General features: G+C 46.3%; 1 protein-coding gene across 1 annotated transcript in view; it reads right to left on the minus strand.

The window, feature by feature from the left end:
• Nucleotides 1–19422, minus strand: part of syt7a (synaptotagmin VIIa) — a 69696-nt gene extending 50274 nt beyond the window's left edge. The window contains exon 1 of the mRNA XM_060061899.1: nt 19052–19422. Coding sequence (XP_059917882.1) covers nt 19052–19085 — 34 coding nt within the window. The 5' untranslated portion in view covers nt 19086–19422. The remainder of the gene's footprint in view (nt 1–19051) is intronic.
• Between the last annotated feature and the right edge of the window lie 252 nt (nt 19423–19674).

A 19674-nucleotide genomic window follows, 5' to 3' on the forward strand; every position in this document is an offset into this window, starting at 1 on the left:
CCTTACCTCCAGGCCCCAGGACGCCCTACCTCCAGGCCACAGGAGGCCCTACCTCCAGGCCCCAGGAGGCCCTACCTCCAGGCCCCAGGAGGCCCTACCTCCAGGCCCCAGGAGACCCTACCTCCAGGCCCCAGGAGACCCTACCTCCAGGTGTTGCTGCTGAGTGCCTGGCTGCATGGTGGCGGCCTGAGGAGCTGCCGTGGGGAGTCGAACACATGGCTGTCTGCGTGGCTGTCTGAACCCCTGCTGCCAGACTGAGGCTGGAGCTATGCTACACAATCAAGGCTCGAGCTAGGCAGTGTGTCACACAGACGTGGGCACTGGGCACGCAATGACTGCCAAAGGTGTCAAAACACGGAAACACAGGTGGACTTCTGAACATTAGTAAGGTTTTATGTAGGTGTAAGTCATGAACCCAACAGGGGCCGCGGGACATTTTTTATTTGTTTTTTCCAAAGTGTTGCACTGCTGGAACCAAACGTCACGAAGCCATGATTACAGTGACGAGGCCCACCTGTGTTTGCCTCGCTGTGGTGCTCAGCCGGAGGAATGAATCAGCTCACTCTCCACTTCAGGCCAGAGAGTGACGGCAGCCAGGAGTGAACTCGCACCGGCTCTCATCACTCTACTAATCACGTGATTCCATTCACATGATTAACTTAATGGCCAAATGGGTAATGAATACACGCAAATGCCATTTATATGTACTTAAATGATATTAATATTAATATGTTTGTGATTAAGATTACAGCCTCGACAAGCCTTAGCTGACCTTTCAGTGGATAATGGCTCAGTGGAACCCATTGCGGTGTCTTCTCCACTCTCGTGAAGAGGTCATGTGACTTAGACACAGCCCGCCCTCACTCCTGAATCTGTCCCTTCCTCTTTCTGTGTGACCTCACCTGCCACCCTGACCAGCCTCATCCTGAAACCTCTCCACGGCCCTCCACTAGGTCACGTCCGTCCTCCATGTGAGACGGCTCAGCTCAATGATCTGGGCGTCACACACAACTCTTATCCGATGAGCTCCCCGCACCTCCAGACCTCCCTTCCCAGCCAGCGCATCTCCTCTCCCTCCCATCCCCCTCTCCGCACCCCGCAGCCAGCTCGCCCACTCCCTCCCTCCCTCCCTCCCCTCCCTCTCCTCCCTCCCCTCCCTCTCCTCCCTCTCCTCCCTCTCCTCCCACTCCTCCCTCTCCTCTCCTCCCTCTCTTCCCCCCTCTCCTCCCACTCCTCCCACTCCTCCCTCTCCTCTCCCTCTCTCCTCCCTCCCCTCTCCCCCTCGCCTCCTTCCCCTCCCTCTCCTCCCTCTCCTCCCACTCCTCCCTCTCCTCCCTCTCCTCTCCCTCTCCTCCCACTCCTCCCACTCCTCCCTCTCCTCCCTCTCCTCTCCCTCTCCTCCCACTCCTCCCTCTCCTCCCTCTCCTCTCCCTCTCTCCTCCCTCCCCTCTCCTCTCCCCCTCTCCTCCTTCCCCTCCCTCTCCTCCCACCCCTCCCTCTCCTCCCTCCCATCCCTCATCTCCCTCTCCTCCCTCTCTTCGCTCTCCTCCCTCTCCTCCCATCCCTCATCTCCCTCTCCTCCTATCCCTCACCTCCCTCTCCTCCCTCTCCTCCCCCTCCCCTCCCTCTCCTCCCTCTCTCCTCCCTCCCCTCCCTCCCTCCCCCTCCTCCCTCTCCCTGCCGTTGTGTGGTTCCAGGTCCCGGTACCGAGATGCCCTCCTGCTCTGTGACAGGGCCCATCAGTGTGTTCATCATCCAGGCTGGAGCATCATCTGGAGCAGTGCGTTACAGTATGGGGAAGGTGTGACACCGAGGGCTGCTGTAGCGTTTCAGTAGTCAGCGTGAAAAACACTGAGGGATTGAGCTATCGAGCACACACACACAAGCACAAACTCGCACTTACATAGGAGCACGCACACACACACACAAACACACACACATAGGCGCACATGTACACAAACTCACACACACACACACACACACACACACACACATTCACACACACACACACACACACACACACACACACACACACACACACACACACACACACACACACACACACACACACACACACACACATAATTTACCACCTTTTTCTTTCTTACTGTTTACTTCTCTTTATTGGTTGGAAAAGAAAACCACTAATGGTTCAAAGGCAGGCAACCAGAAACCTTTGTTTAATAAAATGGAAATGTGATAGCTAAATGTTTCATACCAACAGCCTATTACATTGAATTAATATTTCAGAGCAGTTAAAGAGATGGAGAGCGTCTTACGGGATTTTGACAGCATGCGTGTGTGGGTGTGTGTTTGTGTGCGTGCGTGCGACGGCGTACGTGCACGTGCGTGTATGTGTGTGTGTGTGTGGGGGTCTCCTGATCAGAAACATTCCTGGTACAATGCTAATTGCACTCACGCTCATGGAGAATAGATATTTGAACATTAAAATGTGAGCAGCCCATCAGAGAGCCCTAGAGGCCCGGTCCACTCAGAAGGGTAAACGTTGCAGTATCCTGCCTGGAACATCCCAGGGCCGTGTGCAGAGGGCTCCATGGTGCACCTTCATGTTTTATCCATGAGTCCTCCTCTAAGCATGACTGTCCCCGGTTGCTCAGTATGCATGGCCTGTATGAGTGGTGCTTAATGAGATCTGCCTGACTCTGTGGACAACGACAGTCCCTATGAGCCAGCAGCCATGCTCCTGTCAAACTGTGTCTGATGTGCAGTCGCCCCAGCCATTGCTTACATTCTGAGTGTGTGAGTATGTCACTGTGTATGTGTGTATGTGTGTGTGTGTGTGTGTGTGTGTGTGTGTGTGTGTGTGTGTGTGTGTGTGTGTGTGTGTGTGTGTGTGTGTGTGTGTGTGTGTGTGTGTGTGTGTGTGTGTGTGTGTGTGTGTGTGTGTGTGTGAATTGGTGTGTATATGTATGTGCCTGGGTGTGTGTATGTGGACGTATATTGTGTGTGTGTGTGTGTGTGTGTGTGTGTGTGTGTGTGTGTGTGTGTGTGTGTGTGTGTGTGTGTGTGTGTGTGTGTGTGTGTGTGTGTGTGTGTGTGAGAGAGTTAGTGTGTTTGTATGAATTGATCTAAAGATAACTACAATCCTCAGGACAATTCTAATGAAACACTTTGCCTTATTTCAGCTGTGTTTTCTCACACTGTCTCTCAGCCACCATTTTAACTCCTGCATAAATGTGACAGCCACCACTGAGACAGGCATTAGAACAGAGATATGCATTGGAACAGAGATAGCATTAAGCCTTTCCATTCTAAGGTTCTCTTAGGCTTTTGCTCCTTCTCTCCCACCCCCGCCCTCCACTTCCAATGCTCTCTAATAAGCGAGGCATTTGAGAGAGCAACAATCTGAATGTCGTTGAAGAATACATCCCAAAAAAAACGGTATTTTATCTTTGAGCGCTAACCCCAAATGAATGGATCGCATGCTGAGTACAGCAACGAATAATTTATCAAATATCTCTTTGTGTGCTCGTGCTGGGTATGTTATTCCAGATGCCAGATGAATCCCACGAGATGGGGGGCTCTGTGCTGCTTTGTGTGCTGTCTACAAACAAAGATCCCGTCCATCATAATCTCCTACTACACCAAACTCATAATATTCTCTGTCCAAGACCTCATGGCTAGAAAGGGAAGAATGCATTGTGTGAGGAGTATGAGGAATAGGGTTATCAAATGTTAACTGACTCATACAGAGAATACTCTGGAAAGTGATAAAAAATAACCTAATAGGCCTAATTGATAGCATTTATGTAGCGCTTTTCGAGGTACCCAAAACACTTTACATAGTGATTATGCGTGTGTATGAGTTTAAATGCTTGTGTGTATTGGGGAGGTATGACACCTCTCATCCACCACCAGTGTGTAGCACTGCCCTCTGTTGTTTAAACGGTCGGCAGAACCAGTAGGATGTTACAATTGTTTAACAGTGGAAACGTGTGTTTTCTTAACGTAAGACCACTCCCAATGCAAACAAACCAAATGTGAAGGACATATTATTGGAAGGGGATATTGGAAAGACCGAAAACAGCTGGAGAGTAGAGGACTCAGGCTCTGGTCGAATCGTCTTTCTTCTTTAGAACGTTCCTAACTGAGTTACCCTGAGGTAAAGATGGCAGCCAGGATAAGGGCTGGCAGGATTCTCTTAAAGAGCACATATTATGCTTTTTCGACTTTTATGACCTATAAACGTTGTTACATTGATTTACAGTCATGCTTAACCATACTAAAGTGTCAAATAATGACGTACATGCATTTAGACGTATTCCCTGCTGACCGTCTGGGGTGGCTGTGCAGAGCGCTAAACACTAGGGACGTCGGTCGCGATTCACTTGTTCAAATTTCCGGGATTTATCTACGTAGAACAATCCGGATTTTCCATGTATGGTAATGCTGCAACATGGTCTTCTGGAAGGTAGCCAATCACAACGGAGTGGGGTTGGCAGGAGGGGGGCGAGGGGGCGGAGAAGGACGAAATGGAGTGTTGACAGAGAATGCTGAAAGCGCCCAGATGAGAGGAAGAGTTTCCCGAAAATCTACATAGTTTTTTGTGCTGTGATTCGTGTCAGGTTGCTCAATAGGAGTCATTATTAAGAAATTAAGACCAGAAAAGTAGTATAATAGGAGATCTTTAATGCTCGTTTCTTTAAGGAAGGTGAGGATATAACGTTGTCCAACTTCCTTGTGGCAGCGGCATTTAAAGCGACTCACCATTTGCCGGTTTACTAAGCAAAGGATGAAATAATAACTGTCAACTATTTTCATACAATCATACTAATTGGTATTAATTAGAGGTGTTACGATACACGTATTTGTCACGAACCTTCACAGGCACTCCGGTGTGGTTACAGAGGTGTACCGCGGTTCGTAAATGTGGCGTACATAGCGTTAATATGGCGAATGTAAAGGCTTGTTTTGCGTTGCGGAATTTAAAACTTGAAGTCGGAGTTCCCCCCGGACCGTTTAGCCAAAGTATACTACTCCGACTCCGTAACTACGGAGACCCCTCGAGCATTCGCAGTTCTCCGTCGGGATGACGGATACGCAATGCAATTCGCCGCCCGATCAATCTTATATGTTGACTACAAACCATGTAAGCAGTGTTGAAAATAAACTTCCAAAGCTTTTCAAATCTTATTTGGTGTTTTATTGGTCCTTAATGTTCAAAGTAAACAATGTACAAAGTAAATAATGTGCAAAGTTAAACCAATAGGTCCATGAGTTCAACTGGAGAAGTGATGATTTTGTTAAAGGACTAATCCCAGCCCTTGCCGTCTCCTTTGCGTCGATGGATAGTTAAAAAATATTGGATGCGCACGTAAGCTACGGGGAGGGGCTACGGAGAGTGCTCTCCGTGTCTACGTACCGCACTTTAACATGCACACGCATTCAACAACCCCTGTCTGGGGATTCAGAAATGCAACTGCCATAACCAAGTTTATTGGTGATTTCATTGCTGCTGATCTACGGCCATTCTCCGTTGTTGACAAACAAGCAGTTTCCCTTAACTATGAACTGTATCGTCCTGTACCGTACCGTGACTTCAAAACCGAGGTAAGTACTGAACCGGGACTTTTGTGTACCATTACAGCCCTAGTATCAATTTTGACAAATATGAGTGGACACGAAAGTGAGTCTAACGGTTTTGTTTCACTGTTGAGACTGGTACAAAATGTTTTATATATAATTTTCAACCTTTTCCCATGGTTGTCCACGTTTATACAGCCTGCACAAAACAAAAGTGTAGAACACTTACAGGACGAAGGACCTAGGATGCGCTTTCAATCATCCAGCTAGGGAACATCGTAGTTCACCACGGCCGAACCACGTCCACAACATCCACGTCTCATAGTCAGGTCGTCAGATTATCTTAGCACCGCGGTTTCCTTCTCCCAAGTCCTCATGAATCATCTCTTACATCTTCCCTTGACCTTGTGACGTTTCCCATCGAGGTCAAGTGAAAGAGGTTATCAAAGTACATGTGATGTGGTTTACATTTGACTATTCGACGGTGGCCTCAGGCTTTCATTAGCTACTAAGGGTATCAGAAAGCACCCCTTCGATTATAAACCAAAAACAAAATCATAACACTGGGAAACACGTGCATTACTCAACGAATGCACCATAAATCAATGTGAGCCGCACACCCCACAGCTGCTGATTTTACCAAGCCTCAGCAAGTCAGAGCGGAGAGAGGGAACAATGGAGCAGCAGAATGAAAGAGAGAGAGAGAGAGATGGAGAGACTGGCACCACCACGTCATATATGTGGACCACAGGCACAAAAAAACCCGTCACATTTCTGTTCTGGAGCCCAGACCAATCAAACATGGAGTGGATGGAGGAGCCAGCTGAATCTGGTGCGTCTCAGCTCCACTGAGTCCAGGGCTAAGCTCCCTCGGCTCGCTGCTACCAATGCACAATTGCCCGGGATCCAATTCACAGCCCTCTCCCAGCTGTAGCGAGTCACGCTGCATCCAAGGCAAACATCAGACGATAAGCTTGCGAGCCCCGCTAGTGAAAAAGCTAGTGGGGGTTCAAGAGGAGCCACAAAAACAACACCTAGATTGTTCTGCCGATGGAGAGAAACAGGAGAGAGAGAGAGACTCAATGCATTGGTGGAGATGGCTTTCACAGTGGTCTGATCAGATCTTTCATGTTCACTGTATTGAGTCCCCTGTCGTCCTTGTTTAAAATTGAACAGTTCTCTGGAATACTAGTTCCGTTGATATTTAGGCTACAGTTACAAAACGTGTTATTTCTTTGTCTGCATTAATAATTCATGCATCATCTGATCAAAGGTGCCGTTCTCGCTTCATTTAGATATATGTATTGTGATGTTCAGTTTCCTATTCTGCGGTGTATTCTTATGCATTTTTGCATAAGCTACGTGACGATTAATCCCTGGCGTACCTGAATCTGTGTGTTTGCGACCAAAGCGCTGCTCATTTACATGCAGCCAGTCAGGTGGATCCATGTTAGTGTTCGAAGATGCCTGAGTGCAATTCTGCCCACATCATCTGTTCTTCCATCTTAACCTCATTACTTCCTTCTCCTGCTGCTCCTCCTTCAGGAATGCGAGACTACTGGAATATTAATGACATTGGACAACACTGTCGAATTTAAACACCCAATTTAGGTATCTTCTAATTCTGGGAGGAAATCAGGCAAACCGAACTTCCAGGATAAAAAAAAAGGTAATCCTTCTGTTGTGATCAACCTGGCGCCGACGTGTGTGAACCGTTTCAGCGTCTGTTCCTGGGCGTCGGCTCAGCTCTCCCAGAATACCCGGACCAAGCCTTCACTCTCTTCACACCTGTCCTGCTCATCTCTCCTTCAGGTTGGCTTCTCCTCCTCCTCCTCCTTCACTCCCCTTCCCTCCTCCTCTCCAAACTACTCTGAGGCGATGATAAAAGATGAAATGCTGGATGACTCGAGGGCTCAACCCACTCACACAAAAACCACATAGGCCAGTGGTTCTCAAATGGGGGCACGCCTTTCCCAAGGGGTACTTTCAAGGAGTACAGGGGCGACTTTGAAAATGTTTACTGTATATTAAGTGTATTTCCATACTACTGCACAAGTTATGTTGATTTTTCCAATTGATTACAAAACAAGTCTTTCCACTCTCTAAGTCTTTCCACCACTCATTTAATGTTGGCCACCAACTAATATGCACATTAATTATTCCAACATTATCATTATAATAGTTATATATGGGCGAGGGGGACATTAGTACAAATAGTTTGAGAAGCACTGACATAGGCGATGCCTCATAACAACCCAGATTCAATGCCGACCTACGGTGCAATGCTACCGTCATTCCTTCTCTCGTTCAGCCCACTCTCCTGTCACTCTTCCCTCTCCTGTCCATACAGGTGCAAAACAATCCCACAAAAAGATACATCTAAAAAAAGAAGGACTGCTATAATGGTGCAGGGGTAGTGCATGGACGCACTGAGCAGCAGTGAGCAGCCACCTCGGCCAGGTGTACCCTCATACCGTCAGGGGATCTGTTTCCCGGCTCAGGGACACCTGCTGGAGCGGCCCGGTGACAGCCCACAGATCGGGGCTGCGGCCACGCAACGGTGGGCGGGATTAATGTGGGGAGTCACTGCGAGCTGCTCTACCTGTGCTGCTGGCTGGCGCCGGTTAGATAATGAACGGTGGTGGAAGCGAAATGTCCCTGGGTCCTCGGAGCTCCGCTGCTGGCACTCAGTGAAGCAGGGCGGTTAAGTGGATGTGGCAGCGGCCGGGGAGTGAGGGAGGAAGAGGAAGGGAAGAAAGGGACGCGCAAGAGATGCACAGACAGCCAGGCGGAGGATATGGCATAAATATACCCCAATCTGTCAGTCTCCCTACCTTGCCAAATATGGCAACATAGTGTGGCCTGCACGAAATCACAGATTAAGAGACAGCTACGCACTCACATGCACAGAAAAAACCACACATCCACAACACCCAATTTTCATGCACACCAGCTCGTAGCCATAACTTTTCTGGAACACACTGTACCAGAGAAATTCAGGAAACCTGTGAACATTTTTACTTTTAGTAACATTTCAATTGTTTTTCACCATTGGTTTTCGCATAATAGTAAAAGTAAGATGACAATTGCGCTCAGAAAATGTTATCTTCTGCATGCTTTGGAATGAATAAATTACATATATCAATTTAGTGTGAAAGGTATTGTTTCTGAGAGATGATAGATGTTTTTGTTCATGTATCATTTCAAACTGACGTTTGAAGTATGGCATTCGGTGGATATAATGTTAATTCTTATCTTGATAACCAATGAAATTCTCCATTAGTCTTTTAATTAGTACATCAATATCCTATGAGTAAACAAAGACGACAATGTCTCAAATCTTCAACTATCCCAGATCTGGGCATTAACCTTAGCTGACCGCACAATGGATGAACTCTGGCCCCCGTGGGAAGCAGTAATCATTTGTTATCAGTATCCAGCACACCACTGCTTTGGTGGGAGATAACATCCCACAGCGCCACAGCCAGACTAAATCTATCCCATGCGCACAATGTGCTCCAAATACAAACACAAACGTAAGCACTTGAACACATCATCCATCCTGTGATGTACATACAGGGCTGTTATGTTTAACCAAGCACCGGTAAACTCTTCCTAACAAGGTTTCAACATCATCAACATCAGCATGCAGATATTATAATTACAGCTTTAAGGATTGCGTTAGCTAATTGCGTAGCCTACAGCCCTGCTGTTTGGATCAGCGTTCCTATTCTCTGGATAGCATTACTATCATCCGTTTAACCAGTCAGGTTGACTATCTTGGGACATATCCTGTCAGACGTCTGTTGCTTCTTCAGCAACTAGCTTGCCATCTTCTTTAAATCAAGATAGAAGTCCCGTTCCCAGTGGGGTTGAAGTCCTCTGTTGAATAAACTTTTTTTGAACCCCACAAAATAACCTCACAGGCTGAAAATAGTTTCTATGTAACTCCACACCTTATGTAGAGTTATTTCACCCAGTATGCAAGGATCTATGAATATGCTAATGCAGCATGCCCGAGAAGCTAGTCAATCTTTCGGCAAAAACGCAGACTGCTTCAATTCTCAGGCGGTCTACAGTAAACTGTTCTCTTTCCATGGTGTATATCAGGGATGCGAGTTGGCACGTTGATTCAAACTTTGAGACAGAGTAATTGGTTTGTTCAAACAGATGTGATGGCAGCGAAGAGACCAGCGTTTACCAGAACATTGGCAGACGCAGATATTTTTGTTGATTGAAAAGTTGATTGCATCATCAATAAACAGTCTAACTTGCCCCCCGAGATAAGGACATACGTGTGGATCTTCAGCATATCTTCAAAAGCCCATTGCGACCCCAGGAAGTAGATAAATCACCCTAACTGGCCGTTTCTGTGACCCAGAATTTGAGTAATAATTATACAGAGTGTTGGCTTATAAATTAGGCTAAATTCTGTCAGAAACCGTGGCTTTGCTTACGGAAAATGAGCAGCATTCTGTCCACTGCATTTTCCTGAGCTTAGAATCACAATTAGCAACTTTGTGATGGTGGGCTGTGCTGCATTTACAAATGTCCGGACATATGTACAAACGACACAAGGACAGGCACTGGCACCGCTGGCCCCATAGGTAGAGTCACCCACAGTACTGCGACGGAGCACATCTGCTTCAATACTAAATCAAAAACTTTGATTCGTGCAGTGCGCAAAATAAAAAGTAAAACCAAAGTTTTAGGCGGGAGCAGGTCTTTGAGTTGGAAGATCAAAAAAAACAGTAGTGTAAAGACTTTCAGACCATGTATCAATTAAAGACAGCCTAGTAGGTATACATTTAAGTTTGTTAACCAGTATTGAATTAGATATTGCCCAGATGTTTTAGCAGTAACCGCACTTCCGATTTATTTTCCACGTATGCCATGGCTTATTGACGAGACAACGTTTGTGTTTTCTCTACGCCCCTGGTGGACCGATGACAAGCAGGAGGAACATCAAGATGCTCCATTATCCCCATTAACGCCACAGAATCACTAGCGGATCAATACAGTTAACCGTGAATGAGAAGCAGCTTCACGGCCCCTCCGATGCGATTACAGGGCGCAGGACACCGGCGCTGGATGCACACGCCATCATATAGGTGAACAGCACAGGCCTGTATAGTCAGGCCTGCTCGAATAATGCAGAGAAGTGTGCAGCCATGCAACATGGCACATGTATCGATAATCATACACAGCACACGAGGAGAGAGGACGCTGCCCAGAGATCAAGGATCCACACAAAGAACTGGAAGGTTACGCAACAGCCTTCCTCGTACACCACACCGCGCATCGCACAATCGCACAAGCACATATACACACTCGTTCACTATGGAAGGGTCACGTGCACGCATGTCCTCCCATACACACGTGGCCAGAGCGTAGTGTCAACAATTGTGCACAGTTTCAAAGAGTTATGAAAAGTAAAGACATTGACAAAATGATCACGACGAGATAGAATTCGCCGTGCGTAATATGCAGCTCCGATACGGCGGTTGTCCATGGCCCTGTATCTAACTGGCATGTCTTATACCCTGGGGGATAAATACATTATTCTATCTATATCTATCTATGTATGTGACAGCCTCACATCCAGGCCAATTTTCTGCCACCTAGCTGTCTTCATTTTACCATATAAGCCTCCCTATCGCTCTCTCCCAGTCCCCAACCCCATCCCCCCTGCCCGTGCCACACACACACACACACACACACACACACACACACACACACACACACACACACACACACACACACACACACACACACACACACACACACACACACACACACACACCAACACAAACCCACAACACACACAGACCGACATACATAAACATACACACAATCCACACTCACACACATACACAAATATACACACAGACACACCCACGACCACAAAGGCACAAACGCACACACACAACCACACACATGCACGCACACAAACACACACACACACACATACAGTAGAGGCAAAGATACACAAGAAACAATCACACAGGGCCTTCTATCCTCTGTGTGACCTTCACAAGCTAGCACTCCAGGGCTCTGCTTCTGCTCTGCGTCTCCCTCTCTCCCACTCTCTCTATCTCCAGCTCTCCATCTTTTCACACTTCCTTCCACTCGGTCGTCTGTTGCCCTGCCTCTTCAATCCCATCACTCTTTCTTCTCTCTTTTTTTCCCCAGATGGTCCACAATGGTGCAAACCGTCTCCACTCGCAGACCAGACCATGGAAGAGGGGAAGGATAGCCAGTGAAGATAGCAGAGAACCCAAACACACAACTGTAGGGTCCTCTCTCTCTCTCTCTCTCTCTCTCTCTCTCTCTCTCTCTCTCTCTCTCTCTCTCTCTCAGACAGCAATCCAGAGCCCACAGGCTGTGCATCGTACTAAATAACTATCAAAAACACTGGGATAGGAAGACCTGTCTCCTGCTTTTTCGTACTAAACACTGGAGAAACAGCATTCCCCCACATACATTCACTCCATACTGTAAGCCAAGCAGTTGCATAAGCTAAGGGAATTAATAATTAAGCTAGAATGTATTGAATAATTAGTCACCTTGCACTGAGGATAATACAGTGGATGATCTGAATGTGTCATTACTCAACCTATTTAAGATAAATATGATGTGGCGGCCTATTTTAAATTCACAACAGAGATTTGTAGCATTAAGCAACATGTGACGGCAGGAAATGAGCATCATATCAATCCTGGGGGAAGCAGTACGTTTCAACAAGTGCGTTTCTCATGACTAGTTATGTTATTCTCATGAGCAGTGGTGCATTCACTGCATGGACGGGTGTGGGTAAGTCCGATTTTCTAAATATCGGACAAGCAAGTTACGAGAAAAATTCAATATCGCAACACAAATGCATTTTGAACATTGACGACACATCACAAATAAACCTCTGCTCCACCGAGGCCCTGAATCTGCCCACAGAAAAGAGAAGTGGAAATTCTGGAACGATGACCCAAGAACGAGTTGACGATACGTTCCCTTTCTGCCTGAGTAAGAAGTTACTCCATGTGTCTCCGTGTGTTGGTGGGAAGGAGGGCTGAGTGCTGGGCAGGAGGGAGGGGGGGTAAATGAGGTTGTTTCAGCTACGCTCTCTTTCAGCAGCAGTCAGGAGACGGGAAGGCCGTAGATGACAACTCAATCAAGGCCAACCGTAGCGCTGCATTTAAAACCGCACCAGGAAGGGCTCGACCTTAAAGGGACACTGTGTAACATTTTAAGTCATTTATTACCTCAAATCAACGTATTCATTCATAAATAAGTACTCATTGGTGTAAAATTATCTCTGCCAAAAATCTCTGCCGCACTTATCCTCCTGAGCGAAGAATAATTAATATGTAGTTACATAGGACGGGTAAGCTTCATGGAGGCTTCCATGTTCTTCCGGTCTATGAACGGCCGAGAGGGACAAAAAGCACTACGTGGTACAGAAAATGCAAACGCGTTTTCACTCTGAGCCAGCGTGAATGATGACTGAAATAATTCACTATCTTGCTCGAGGAGTAATTACTCATACATCATTAGCTTACACTAATGATTCAATGCAGTTTGAAATTTGTTTGAAATAACGAACCTCATCATCACTCGAATGACTCGATGAGGTAGCATTGGATGTCATGACACAGCTTCTTGGCACATACTGCCCACCGTAGTTTTTGAACAAGCGAGCACTATTAGTTTGAATGCAATATACAATTGTACCACTAGATGGGAGTAATTTTTACACAGTGTCCCTTTAAGGATGAATTAATTACCTCCTCAGTGGTAACTGCTTCGGATTATCTATTATATTCATGTGACCCACGTGATCTCCAACCTAAACGTCAGCAAAGCAAAACGTGTTGTATCTCAAGTTGTGTCTGCCGAAACAAAATGCATGACATCATTTTATTCTCAGTGAAAATTGAAAAAAAAAATACATAGCTTCGGCATTGAAATACACTTTGATGACGTTTCTAGCGAAAAAGTGTATTCTGATTTTGTAATCTTCAGTCAGTCAATGCATATGATGCTTAGATTGTTAGTTTACACAGCGTTTCATATTTTTTTATTCAGAAAATGATAGAAACATCCCTTTCAGGGGGCACAGAATGCCTTGGGCGTAAGATAGAGACGTCTGGTCTCTTTTATATGAATCAGGGCATTGAGGTTTATTTAAAAAAGTAGATAATATACTGTAAATCTATCTCTAAAGGAAGTTATGTAATTACATAGATGACCTAGGGGTCAAGGACCCTTGGATGGAGCATGGGGTATCTTTTATATGAAAGAGCGCCTCAAGGACAAGTGACACTATCGATTTGGGGTCTCTAGGCCAACAGGGGGTAACAAACAAAGCTATAATTTCTCTCACAGCCTCCCCACAACGACCCATAACACATATCCCAGAGTCAGACCTCCATCACCCCTTAAAATAAAGAGTTAGAACTTTTTAAGATATCATAAGGGGCGTAGCGTGAGCTCCTTTATGTCCTTTCAACCCCATATATGAAGAAGTTGTACACACAGTCTTTACACGCCTGAAGGCACAAGCTTCTATCTCCATCCCATCCAGAAAGGGGAACCTGAAACCGGCGCAGTTTTCTGCCTATTTACTCTAAGGTTGGAGGCCTCGCCCCTTCTCATGCCCTTTCGAGATGGCCAGAGATGGCAAAAATCCCACCCACGTTCCCCTGACTCCAAGGAATGTCAAATCAGAGATTTGGATTTCCAGCTCTTGCAGAAAAAGTGATTGCCCAAATGGGCCGTTTCTTTGATAAAACCTCTCAGAAGTGTGGCCCGCGAAACCTAATCCATCAATGTTGTGCCAACGGGCGTTTTGGAGATAAATGTCCTACCGCCCGATCACTTTGTTCCAGGGCCGGACTGGGACCCCCACAACGAACCTTGTCCCTCTTGGACCCGGGGGGGGGGAGGGGATGGGCTCCCCTGGTTAATAGTATAATGGCCTTGTTCCTTTCTCTTTCCAATCTTCTCTTTATATTAATTGATTGGCCTTTATTCCCAATGTGTTTCAACACGTTGGAAGGGGTAGGGGTAGAGCCCCCAAATAGAATTTTATCCCTTTCATTGAGGCTCTCTTTACAATAGAGAGACCCCAGGGCTCTAGCACACTCCCAAGTGTCCTTGACCCCTAATCAGTTCTAATGACATCACTTCCTGCAGGGCTGAATTTATAGTTTATTATCTATTCATTTCAGTAAACCTGGATGTCCTGATATATATAAAAAAGAACCGACGATTCATTCTGTTCTCCCATCTATGGTGTGTTGGCGTCACTTATTAATTTAATTTTAATGCTAAATGTCTAACCATAATATAGTCTCGCAAAGCCAGACCAAACTACAGCAAGTAGAATGGTCTTGAACCACGCTATTTAGAGCTGTCTATCCGGGGGGAAACTGGGCTGGCCTGTTTTCATTTCTTTAAACCAATCACAATCGTCTAGGGCGGGGCTAACCCCGGGAAGCAGCAGCGGTGTCCATGAGGGGGAGCACAATACGGGAAAGCCAGCAACAGGAAGGGGCTGGAGTAGCGGTGGAATCCGACGCTAGCGCTATAGACCCTGTCCATTTCCGCTCAGCCATACTAACCATAATATAACAGATGTCATCCATTTTGTTTTGGCAGACCACCTTCACAATGGTGACGTTTGGCTGTTTCTCTGGCCAGTCAATAGGGGGCGCTGGACAAATACTGACATAATAATAAGCCTCTTCGGATCACAGCATTTATAAATTGTCGTTCACCTAATGACTGAGACTTGATTTTCTGCTCTCTCACAGTTAACATGCCGGATGATTCAATGTGTGATTAGGCTTTCTTCAAATCCGATGTTATGGCTTCCCCTTCCACAGGGAGCGTCTCCGTCTCTCACTGGAACAGTGAAAGAGCAGGTCAAAAGCCTGGTTTAGTTGCAGGTGTTCTTACAAAAGCATCTAATTGCCTTCATTGCAGTATTATAGTCTCATCCTCTGACTCCTTGAGATCTTCCCCACGGCTTAGTTCACAACAGCAACACGTATAATAAATTGAAGCAGTTATCCAATTGGAAATCCATTGAGAAGCTAAATAAGTGTAAGTGTGCACAAAGAAGAGCTTTCTTTTAAATGTCAACCACAGCTTCGGAAAGAGCGCGCTACGATTAAACTCTTCTTGTACCATTTTTCATATAGCACGACCTCTTTCAACATCCTGTGCCATGTCAAATGCATGAATCAAACCAAGGCATATCCGCCATTAATGGATAACATTTTTCGTCTTTAAATCTCATGTGTAGTACCGAATGATGGCGTTTAAATAGGCAGTTTCTGGCCTATAAAATGACACCTACACAGAAACCTACAGGTAAACTCACTTTAACCCTAAGTTAAAAATCGTATGCGAACATTTTGTCATTGTTTCTCCATCAAACCTGTCTATGTCGAAAAGCAGGCTTTTGGTGAGCTCCTTTTAAAATGGGAGTAATTTCCCTCTGAATTTAACACGCCAACAGCTTGCTGAACTGAACTGTTGAGGAAGTATTAATAGCATTTCCACCTCTGGTCCTCCATCCACCGCCTCTTAAATCGCTTCTTTCTCCAACCGCCATGGACATCAGAGATGACGGCTATAATTTACTATCCAGCATTAGCAGAAGTAGAACAGCCATGAAGAGGAGGCACATGGTGAATTGCTACAGGCCAATAATGACAAAGAACAAGAACACACTGAACACACAAGAACACACTTTCTACTGGGCGCTGAACTTTGCACCGTGTTAAATTCTCTTTCCGTGTTAAATGTTCCATTCTATTCATATAAAAGCCAGGGGAAATATTTGGAGAACGTTTTGAATGGCCATGACTCTTCCTCCAAAGTGCAGATGTATTTTTCACAGCAGAGTAACGGTGTGGATGTAGGACTCCTTAAATCCACATCAGGAGCAGTATTTTGACGGTACCCCCTCCACCATCACCCTCTGTGAAATAAGCATCTATCTGGCTCAGACCTATCTCTCTCGCAGTGATTTTAGTTTGTAATTCATCTTCTAGCTGAAAAAAATGAAACCTAAGTGGGCCGCTATGGTGGCAGGACCATCATGACGGAGTTGAGTCATTTAAAGTGGCGGGTTGAAGCCGGTGGAGGCTTGGATCCCAGCCAAAATCCAAGGCCATCATCCCCCTAAATCAATAGTGAAGCCGGCGTCTTATCACATATCACAACTCAAGCGGTAGTAGTCTGCTCTACATTGCATGCCAGACCGGCCTGAGGAGCGCACGCAAACGCTCCCAGGTCCCAATCCAACAGTAAAGCAAGCAGTGTTCAAATAATAATAATAATAATACATTTAATTTAGAGGCGCCTTTCAAGACACCCAAGGTCACCGAAATAGTCATCTGCTGACAAAAACAAGGTGTAAACATTCGGAAAATGGTCTTGATGACAGTATGTTATGTCCATCTCATGTCAGTCCTCTGCACTGCACCCATCTGAACGCACATATGTGGCCTCAACTGAACTTATTTTTCTGAGAGAGGGTACACAATTGTGTGAGCGACCTCTTGCTCCTGATAATGGAATCACACTCATTCTCCACTGACACACAGCAAGGTGATAACATTCATAAATTGCATTAAGTCAATCACAGGTCCCCTCCTTGAACGCATCCCTGTCCCGGTTCCACCATGTCGTCCGGGGTAATTCACCCTAACGGGGATCGATCAGGGCTCGCTCCTGTCCTGCAAAGATGTCATGTTAAGTTCATCACAACTGCCATCTTGAGGCAGCACAGCTTAACCGTGTGCCAATGTAGGAGAAGAATAAGAAACCTCCAGGCTATGGGCTGTATGGCCGCAGCGTAGATGCAGACCCAGAGTTCAGAGTCCTTCCTCTTGGTACAGATGGCCCTGACTCCTGTGTCTTTGACTGCTAACTTTTTTACTAACGTTGAAGCATCCTTGGATGAATACTTGTCCCATCACTGCTGTCCTTCCTTCTGTAGGTTTCAGAAACACCGCAGCATGTCTAGCTCCACGGTGGGTAGGACTGATTGAGTACCCATGCATGGAGGCTCCGTAATCTATCAGAACACTGCGTCCACAAATCATGCAACGTCTCACAGTTTGACTTTGGGTAGAAAAAAAAGAACAATATGTATTCCTTAACAGAGAGAAAAGAAGATCACTCATATGTTAGAAAAGGACAAATGACTCTTTGGCTGATGTTTTTGATAGTGACCCACAGCCACTATGCATATGGCCATTTGACTGTAGAAGGCACCGTTAAGACAATTGTTTATAACCCTATAATCTTAAGAAAATATCAGTACACATCTTCCCCCGAGTCCACCTTGAGACGTGAAGAGAATGTTAACCATTAGATAAAAAAGAGGACCGTACATTACCACAGGCTCCAGTGAGAAACACACCAGTAGTGCAGGTACACCCACTCACTCCCATTAACCAATTCAGAGGCTAAATGTGTCCATTCTGCGAACTGTAACGACAACTGTTCCACATTAAGCCCCACAGCTAGTCAAATTATGAAGCCATTAAAATAAGTTGGTTAGGTAATTCCTCTATAAACTTTAGGGCTTCATATCGATGAGGTCTGGGGCTGCACAATGCATCCAATAAGCCTTGCATCACGATAAATGTCACTATAACCTAAGCACTTCGGAGATATCCACTTAAGAAATTATTCCTCTGATTTCCTTGTTTTGTTTGTTTAATGTGTTAACACCCAGTCATACAGCAGGGTATTTGGTTGCATCCTATCCCACTAAAGGGAGCAGAACCAGCGGCCCCTCCCACTCGGTCCTCGGCAGCAGCAGGTGTTATTGTCTTATGAACGGGAATTAAGTAGTCGTCAGAAGGACCCCCTTGGCCCCAGAACGAATAGCCTGCATGGTGCGGGCTGTAAGGACCGTAAAGGACAATGCTCGCTTACTTGACATCAATTATACCACACCAAAAAAATCCCGCCTCTCGCCCACGTGGGAGAGCTTCCTAAATGACAATTTTTCAACCTCTTTCACTGAGGCGTGCTGAAATAATGTGGTGTATAACATTCTGTATAATTTATATGAACTGTTACCATCGTTAAACTCGCAGGCAGCCCAAGCGGCTCCACGTTGGGGTGTCATTGTGGAGGCTTTGACCTTGTGTTACAATGCCCTTTAGTGGGTCTTTAATGTCACACCATCATCGACACCTAGCAATCAGCGTCTAAAAGAGGTGTGCGGTGATTGGACGACGCAACGCAAGCTTTGGATCATGCTCATCAATACACTCGCAGATAGTTTGCATTGATGTTACATAATGGGAACACAACGTGGGGCTCCACTTTCCACCAACAGCCTCAATACGCCTGAGAAGATCAATGTTGTATCTGCAAATCTAATGCAGGAATCCACGCGTTCACATGTGGGCTGATCTCAGCCCTGATGAACAATGAACACTTTAAACTGTCACGATACGGAGGCTCCCGGACGAGGGCTTACCTTTGCTACTGTCCTCCTCCCTGTTCAGATACATGGCTGTGATGAGCCTGGGGCGAGGTGATGGCGCTGTCTCGAGCGTTTTTTCGGTACCGGGGACTACTCCTCCAGCGTCTCGTGAACTCCGCCGCTCCGTGTGTAGTAGTGGCTGTTTACTGTCTTGTTGCTCCGCGAGAGTGCGCGCGCGTGCTTCAGCAGCCTCTCCTCTCCTCTCCTCAAGGCGGATAGGTAGGGTAACCAGTCTGAGTCTCTCTCTCTCTCTCTCTCTCTCTCTCTCTCTCTCTCTCTCTCTCTCTCTCTCTCTCTCTCTCTCTCTCTCTCACTCTTACTCTCTCTCTCTCTCTCTCTCTCTCTCTCTCTCTCTCTCTCTCTCTCTCTCTCTCTCTCTCTCTCACTCTTACTCACTCTCTCTCTCTCTCTCTCTCTCTCTCTCTCTCTCTCTCTCTCTCTCTCTCTCTCTCTCTCTCTCTCCACACGCACGGAGACACTATGTCTCTCTCTCTCTCTCTCTCTCTCTCTCTCTCTCTCTCTCCACACGCACGGAGACACTATGTCTCTCTCTCTCTCTCTCTCTCTCTCTCTCTCTCTCTCTCTCTCTCTCTCTCTCTCTCTCTCTCTCTCTCTCT

Source organism: Gadus macrocephalus, chromosome 9 (genome assembly GCF_031168955.1).
Source record: "Gadus macrocephalus chromosome 9, ASM3116895v1".
Classification (NCBI taxonomy): Eukaryota; Metazoa; Chordata; class Actinopteri; order Gadiformes; family Gadidae; genus Gadus; species Gadus macrocephalus.